The sequence below is a fragment of the Aulostomus chinensis genome, chromosome 15, assembly GCF_037954235.1.
Source record: "Aulostomus chinensis isolate RoL2024-O1b breed Wild chromosome 15, RoL_Achi_v1.0, whole genome shotgun sequence".
NCBI classification, from domain to species: domain Eukaryota; kingdom Metazoa; phylum Chordata; class Actinopteri; order Syngnathiformes; family Aulostomidae; genus Aulostomus; species Aulostomus chinensis.
This window is the reverse complement of record NC_141334.1, coordinates 12,837,511-12,846,113: the sequence shown is the minus strand read 5'-3', so window position 1 is coordinate 12,846,113 and position 8,603 is coordinate 12,837,511. Positions and strand designations below refer to the sequence as shown.

The 8,603-nt window shown below is 42.2% G+C and overlaps 1 protein-coding gene across 1 annotated transcript; it reads right to left on the bottom strand.

Annotated features, from left to right (window-relative positions):
• Positions 1–735: 735 nt before the first annotated feature.
• On the bottom strand, positions 736–6,993 carry LOC147248757 (transgelin-like). Its single transcript, XM_086226055.1, has 5 exons — positions 6,827–6,993; positions 2,482–2,668; positions 2,218–2,389; positions 2,001–2,103; positions 736–1,917 (listed from the first exon to the last, which is right to left on the bottom strand). Exons 2-5 carry the CDS (start codon positions 2,659–2,661, stop codon positions 1,764–1,766), a joined length of 609 nt encoding a protein of 202 aa, XP_086082181.1. The 5' UTR covers positions 2,662–2,668; positions 6,827–6,993; the 3' UTR covers positions 736–1,763.
• Between the last annotated feature and the right edge of the window lie 1,610 nt (positions 6,994–8,603).

Genomic DNA, 8,603 nt, shown 5'->3' with positions numbered 1-8,603 from the left:
TTTGTGTGTGTGTGTGTGTGTGTATGTGTGTGTGTGTGTGTGTGTGTGTGTGTAAAAATAGTGAAAATATATTCATACAGTGTCCTGGCTTTTAATGCTTGTACTCCTACCATGATTCTGGACTTTAATGCAGGTACCTTGTGTAGGATGATACAGTTGGAGGTATAATACTTTAATGCACCTAAGGGATACAGTCTCCAAGGTGTTACATACACGTAGAGCCCAAGGTCAGAAAAATATATCTGACAGTTTATGAGCTATTCTTGATTTAGTTTGGGTGTTTTAAGGTTTACCAAACCTCCCAGCACCAACGGGCTAAACTTTCTTCTGTCCCCCACTTTAATTTTCCATTTCTGGCCTTTTAGTAATTCCCTCGCTGAAAAGCTGAGTCAGAACTCAAGCTTTAAGTGTATAAAGAAACCCCAGCTGAAGATAGTGAGGTCCTCCTCTGAACCCCTCCTGCTTCTCTTGTTCCTTTAATTTCCCCACCCTCCATCACTCCCTCCCATTGTCTGCTCTCCTCCCTTTTCTTTATTTCAAATCTTATCATATCTGCTTATCTTAAGAGTACAGCTCAGGCTTAAAGCAAACAACAGAGCAAAGCTCAGACATGTCTGCAAGCATGTTCATTTGCTTTACTTCTTACTCTTTACTGGGCTGTCACTGCACAGTGTGCCACTAATAGCCTTAGACATTAAGAAAGCCAGTTTATCTTGTCATAACACAGGAGGCATCTTGAAATTTAAATTGAGCTTTATTTCAAAATCATTGTCATTATACATTATGTATCAAACTCATAAAGAAGGTCCGACATCTTGATTAAAAATGAATTTACTGTGAGCATAACCGCAGCTTCTGTTACCGAGCAAGTAAAAATATGTGACTGTAATTTATTTTCAAACCATTTGTAAAGCAGGCAGTTCTTTTCCTACACTTCCCTGAACCATTTGAATTAATTGTTGTATCCTAACAATGTCAAATTTTGGGGTAGAAATTATAAAACATTGTACAATGCGTTACTTCTCAGGATGCCATTAGAGTCACTTCACACCAGCACACGGTCAGTCCACGGACACCACAAAACATTTAGCAGTTAGTTGAATTCTCTCTTTATCATTAATTCTTGTGAATGTTCCACAAAAGCTGTGCTGCACTGCACTTGCGAGAACATTCAAGGACATCCTTGACGGCCAAGAATTGGACTGCATTGTTAGAAAGGAGAAAGTGACTTTTTCAGCTTTGAAATTCTGAAATCTCAGATATCGGAGTGTCCTTGAATGCAGCATTAAGCAAAGATTTCTGCATTTACAAAGCTAAATCAGTCAGAAGGTTGAATGCGACAGATTGTTGTACTCGTCTCATGCAGATTTAAACTACGGAAATTGACTTTACAGTATATTAACATACGTTAAGGTGTGTTAAGTAATCTGAAATGTCATGATATTGTTTGGAAAATAGCCAATGATTAGAAGTTATTAATGGCTACAAACATTCATAATGACAGGAATGATCCTTTAAGAAATAAATGGAGATCTAGCATTCTACTGGCTCTGATAAGGGTCTCTTTATTTGTGCTCAATGTGAAGTGTGTGTTGTACTTTTCATATGATCTCATTGGTCCCTGTCTTGGTCCAGTTTTGTCTTGAAAACATGGTGGTCAAACTTCTCCCTATGACCAAGGTAAGAGTAAGAGTTTCTCCGTCCTTGTTGACAGGCCTTGCAGAGGGCAGAAGCAGAGTCCTGTGGGGGCAGCTGAAGAGGGTTCAGGGGTTGTTGTTGATGATCTGCCTGGGTCGTCCGTATCCTGTCATGCCAGCTTGAGATGCTCCTTTGTTTGTTCCCATTTGCAGGCCAATTACATTTCTGCCTTCGTTCAGCTGATCCTCTGAGAAATCTCTCCTGTTCTCTTGGGCTTTCCTGCACACACAAATACACATTCCTTTAGTTTCTAGTCTAACTTGGCTATCATTAGCTTAGATCATACATGGAGAAAAACTCACTTATGGAACCAACTGGGGTCTCCTTTGTAAAACCCATCATCCTTTGTGACAGCTAAACTACCCAGAGCCATCAGGGTCCTCTGGACAGCAGCCAGGTCCTTGCCTGAGGACATACAATCATCTCGAATGAACAAAGCTAACAGCAGGAAGCAGAGACTGAGTCTTACTTAAGCGGATAGTGGTGTATAATATATGTGAAATCTGCTGGTTGTCTTACTTTCAAAGAGGTCAACAGTTTGGAACATGTCTGTTTTGGTGATGCCATACGCTTCAGCAGCACTGAGGAACACAGAGATTTGCTCCATCTGCTTAAACGCCATGCTAGAGATCTTGATGCTCTTAACTGGTTTGCTGGCTCCATACAGGCTGTTGATGAGCTCACACAGCACCTGCAGACACAGAAGCAGTCTAACTCTTCTGTACTACATGGGGATTACAAGTCTGAATAAAGATATTAACACTTATCCAACTCTACACTCACACGTCCATCCTTTAGCCAGCTCTGGAAGCCCGTCTTGCCTGGCTCGGGCTGGCCGACGACAGAGCCACACTGGGCGATGATCCACTCCACCAGCCTTTCCTCAAGTTCCTGGTCATACTTTTTGTCAATCTTATTCTGTACCTCACGGCTTAGACCATAGGCGGGGCCCTTGTTTGCCATGCTGATCCTGTTGGGAGGGAAAGTTAGCATTAGATTGGCAAATGGCTTAGCAAATGTTGTTACTTGACAGTTTATTGTGTCCTTTCCAATGTGGCTATTTAGTAGATGTAACAACATTAAAATCCCTGCCATGCTCACACCCACAGTTATGGCTTGCAGTCAAAACAAATAGGATTTTAGTTGTACTCTCCTGATTTATGCCTGTGTGCATATGTTCATACATGCTGCTGAAAATATGGATGATCTCATGTCCTGGGCGAGAATAAAAATCAAGCCCTCTGCGTCACACGAGCTCTCACAAGAGGAGTCAGAGATGACAACATCATCTTTCTTGCAGGAAGCAAGAAAATCCCGCAGCTATAGCAGCAGCCTGGGGAGACCAATGAGCAATCCAACCAACAGATGGGAAGAACCATGCTAAACCAGCTGTCAGAAGGCATGGCAAGCTTTGTCCAAAGGGGTTGTGCAAGGTGTGGTGCGATCAGCACTGCTGAAGATGAGCTGACTTTTTTTCATCCATCATATACACAAGAGAGATGGATGTATCTTTACAGTAGGAGGGAAGCCTTGCTATTGCTACTGCTACTGCAACCCAGTAGTTTGGGCTAAAAGCTGGAAAAGATCAGGCTTGTTCTCAAACGGAGAGAGAAACTTTCATTGTTCCTCTGTCAGTGAGCAACATGCAAATGCCAAGGCCCTTACTGGCCAGATCTGAAAAGGTCACAACTGAGGGTGGATGAGCAATGGGAAGGCTGCAATACTAAGAATTTTTTGGCAGACAGAACAGGACGGCCTCAGATTGGAAGGTGCACCATATGTTTGTTCTAAGGCCAACCGTAAAGAGGGGAAAGAGAAGTTGGTATCAGACTCAGAAACAACAATGATGGAGGAAGTTCATTCAGGATCAAGGCCATGTTGCAAGGCCAACAGGAAAGCTGATAGCATGATATCAAATAAAGAAGCTGAATTTTTACTTCTAGATTCAGTCTGACTCTGCTGATTTTGATGGGGGAGGGGGATTCGGTTTTTCACTTCAGGAGAGATCAATGTACTTGGCTGAATCTACCATTGAACCATGCCAGCATATTGGTTATGCCATCATTTTAAGAGATAAGAAGAGCAAACAAAATGAATGAAGAGAAGTCATGACACACAGCTTGACCATTGTGCTATTCTTTTCGTTGGTGTACCAGCAGTGTTCCCAGGATCATTTTAAATGCAGCAAACTCCTGTTTCATGTTGTGATATCAGACAAAGCAGTCAACTTTGTGGCATTGTTGTTTTAAAAGTTTTGGGCTTAGGAAGTTCGGCATTCCGGGGTGCATTTGTCAACCGGGAAATGAGTGAGTCAGATTTGTAAAATGTCCCACAGGCAAGACTCATCTTCCACATCAGGTCAACAGCCCTCCCTGCCTTTGGAACGTCTGACAGTGGTTTGAGAATGTGGCCAACAGAATCCTCCAGCAGATCTTGTCAGGGTGTAAAGTGAGCAGATGATGTTCCCCACCAGTAAAACTCCACATCTATATTTGTGAGGGAGGGGGACAGAAGAGGAAGCTCCAGACGGAGAGTAACACCAAGGCCCACTTCCTCTAACCAGGAGTGGGATATGAGTTGCTGACATTATACTACATTTCTTAGATATCATGGTTTGGTCGTCCAAAGCTGGACGCGTCACTGATATCACCACACGATGGTAGGTTGGGGACTGAGGCCACCTTCAAATCCAAAATGACCATGCTGAGTTTTAGGAGGCTGGCTGGATGACCCCTGGTTATCCAGTGGAGGATGAAGGTTGTAGAGGAGGAGGGACACCTAGAAACCAGCTACAGGGGGTGGCCGGCCTGTTTCTGCTCCGCAACCAGGAGACGCTCCAGAATTAAAAGATCTGACCTTTGACAATAGATGGTTCCTAATTGATGTCCCCCCCAGCTGACAAGAGCAAGGCAATTTCAGCTTGTCCTCATTTCTTCAAGAGGCTTTTTGAAGTTCAAATATATTTGAGCGCATGTTGTAATTCTGCACTTTATACTGAAGATTGCGCTGCAGTTTTCATTTTAATTGAGACCTCTGTATAAGTCAGAATTATTTGATTTAAACTTTCTTTCTTAATGAGTTTTTTTGTTTTTTTAAAGTCTCAGAGGGAACACTTGCATTCATTCTAGTCAAAGTAAAAGTCAGAAACATTTTGCAACAGCGAAATTGAAAACATGAGATCTCTGTAGGCAGAACAGCCCAAGTTATCATGGTTGGCCTTTCTTACTTATTAATTCAGTATGAGCTTCCTGACGGCTTAAACAGAATTGCCTCGCTTCCTGCATCCTGTTTGCTCATTCAGCTGTCACTTCCTTCCTCCCTCTCTGACAAGGGTAACTATGTGTACACAGGACTCTAAACAAAATAAAACACCGCTGTTCACCATGGGAACGGCCCTTTAAGTGATAAAAAAACAACCCTTCATAAAGCCTCTTAATTCTTCTAACGTATGAAACGATCGACTTTGCTTTTACGGAGCTGAATCACAGTCAGTGACATTTCTACATTTTCACAAAGCAGACAACATATGGAAATGTTTATAACTGGCGAGAAATATGTCCTGCTGTTGCTTTTTTTTTTTTTTTTTTTACTTTCATCCCAAGTACGTGCACACAAATGTATGGTATGTTCTCTGCAAATATAGTTCCAAACATGTAAGGGTACAAGAATGCATGTTACTGCAGACGACAAGGGTGATAAAGTACATTCGTTCCTCGAGGGCAAACAGGAGTACCTATTACATCCCGTGCAAAACAGATGCTTGTCAGTCTTACACAATATGTGCAGACAGTTTGACAAATCCTCATTGTGTCCACGTTGAGGCCCTTGGCAGCCGCAGATCACACTTATTCATTGTCTGAGGTTGCAGTGTTTACATGTTGACTGGCGAGAGAGGCTTCTTCCTGTCCAATAAATTCTTCCAAAACTGGTTGGTTACTGCAACAATAGTGATGTAAATATCCAAACATCTGAACTCTCTTTCACAATCGGAAGAGTTCCATCTGCGATGTCCCTACACACCCAGAGAACATGCAGCAGCTGTTGACATCGCGTTAATCTCTAAGCTGAGGGAAATCTGATGAAGTCACAAAACTCTCTGAACCAAACCTGGACTTCGATCTCACCTGTAAACTGCGACTTAGTAGCCACGTGTATAGACAGCATCTCATCGTATCTACCAGTGGCTGAGGAGGTTTAGCCAGGACTGCACACACGCCAGATGAACCCAATCAAGTTTGTATAGGTGTTTGAGTTTGTGTTTCAGGAGTTGACTTTGACCTGTGCACTTTAGAAATCTACTGAGGGCGCCCTCAGAGTTACTGGGAGCAACTGGTAATCACACCCGAAGAAACTGTTTACTTCCAAAACTGTCTGAGATGTCTGTTTTACTGTTTTAATTATCATTCTTAACCCCTGCCACACTTTTTTTTTTACATGTAATTGTAACATTTGGCAGCAGTTTTAGGTTGTTTTGCAACTCTTTTCTTGTAGTAGCTGAATCTGTGGGATCCTGGGTTACTTTCTAAAGTCCAAACTTCACCTTAGCGCATCGATCGACTCATTTAGCTCCTTTTGTGACATCAAATTGTTATTTTAAAAAAAATGTTCCTACAGTGTTCCTGTAGTTTCCTCTTATCCCGCGCTCTTGTAGCTGCTGTTGACCCAGACAGTGAAATCTGAACGGCTGCCTTATCTCTGATGAGAGTTTCTCAATACCAGCTTTTGTCCCACTTTTACATGAACTCACCACCACCCAAAGCACTTGCTTGCTTGCTTGCTTATAGAAAAAACATGACATATGTTATATGAAACACTGCCGATATCACATGTCTGAAGAGAGATTTGTCAGCGGCTGATTCTGAAACCGTGAGGCCTTGCGTTTTACCATGAGCACATGCAAAGAGTGGTGAGAACAAACACAGATGAGACACAGGATTTCACATGACAAGAAGAGTTATGGGTCATTTCATCTGTACTGAAAGAGTGAAACACAAACTCCTCGTGTCTGTATAAGCAAAAGTGAAAGAGAGCGAGGGTGCTGTGAGTGATACATTTTTCATGTTTCCGAGAAATCTTGAAACCTGAGAGTGATTAATGAGGCCTAGAGGAAGAAGAAGAGCATACTTACTTTATTTAGAAGCTTTCAGGTGAGCACAGGTGAGTTTGAGTTGTTGTGTTTCCACTCGTCTTATCCTTACAATGCAGGGAAGAGTGCACTATACTATACTCTTGTCTGAAATGTATGACTTCACCACATTCAACAGAAAGAAGGAGTTGGTTGGGGGGAGAGAGAGAGAGAGAGAGAGAGAGAGAGAGAGAGAGAGAGATACGCCTTCAGGTCCTCTTATTTCACTCTGCGGCCCGCCCCTTTGCTCAAGCTCTTTTTCCCCACTCAAATTGTAATTCCTTATTTAGGAGAAGGACGGGGAGGAAAAAGAGACCATGTGACTAGAGAGTTTGGTGTGGTCACTGAAAAGAATTCTCAAAATTTCTCCCTCCACCACGAAAAGAACAGGACTGGAATAGGAGGAAGGAGGGAGGGATGATAAAATCCTCAACAACAGAGCTGTTAGAGGGAGTACAGGAAGGAAGCTGGAGTAATTAGAGAGCAGTGAAGCACATGTAGGAGATTATTTATTGCTTTAATTCAAACTGGTGGTTTTTCTGGTTTCCGCAATCTGTCTGAGAGTGAAACAGGCAGCAAGCAGCCGAGGAATGTAAATCCCATTTACCCTGATAACTCCCATGTTGAGACACGTTCCAGAGGTCGTGACGCATCACACATGCCTTCTCTTTCCAGATGGACCGAAATTGTAAATTCTGAAAAACTGAAAGCGACGCTTGTTCACAGTTTCACTACAGAAGCTACAGTACATCTCGGCGGTTTCTATGACAACCAAACAAGACACTCCCTCTGAGGCATTCCAGCTATGTCAGCTCTGTCGACACGGGCGAGTTGGAACACGGCAGGAAGAAACGATGACATCAGATGTGATAACACTGTGAGGAGCTGACACTGTGTGAAGTCATCGACCCAGCCCGTCGTTCATGAATATGTAGGCGTTGGGAATTGATGACATGCATGAATGTCAGATATGTTTTGTGTCATTTCCTGTGGTTAATTTTTCACCACTCTGATATGAAACTACGAGGACATCCAAGGGCTAATGATTATCCCGACCTTTCTTGTAGGAGAGGGATAATTCCTCTTTCCAGCACGCACGCACGTGCGCGCGCACACACACACACACATATACACACACACACAAGGAAAAACACTCTCCAACGTGTCTCTACCAGCATGAATGTTCAGGAGCCGTCAACCCCTGATCCAGTTTGACCAGTTTTTTTTCTTTTTTTTACATTTATTACATGAGTTTGTTTGTATTGCTGTCAGCGAGCAAATGTATAATCAGACAAGAACAGAAGAAGAATAAGAGCAGAGGAGGCCTTGAAGACTTTGGCATTTTTAACAGGACTGAGTAAAGACGCTTTTTTCTGAGTTTCAACTGGAGTTCTTATTATCGAACAATCTTTGAGTCATCCTTGGACAAGCTAGGTCCATTGAATTGTTTGCACACTGTCCAAATGCATTAAGGAATGTTATTCCATAGTTGAATATGGTTTTTTTTTAGATTGTATGTACATCAATCTGATTATTTCAGCTTGTATTGTATTTTTTGGAATTTTATTCTCTGATTTTTTTTTCCATTTCCTTTTCATATTTTAATTCATTGTAATTATTATCTTGACCTTTCGTTGACTCATCCATTCTTTTCTATTATTGTTTTTTTGCTGTTTTATCCTTCTTTTTCTTTATTATTTAGTGCTCTTATATTTTATTTGCCACTGCAGTTTTTTCATTGTAGCATCTCTCTGACTGCCTGTCAGTCCTGGTCAGTCAG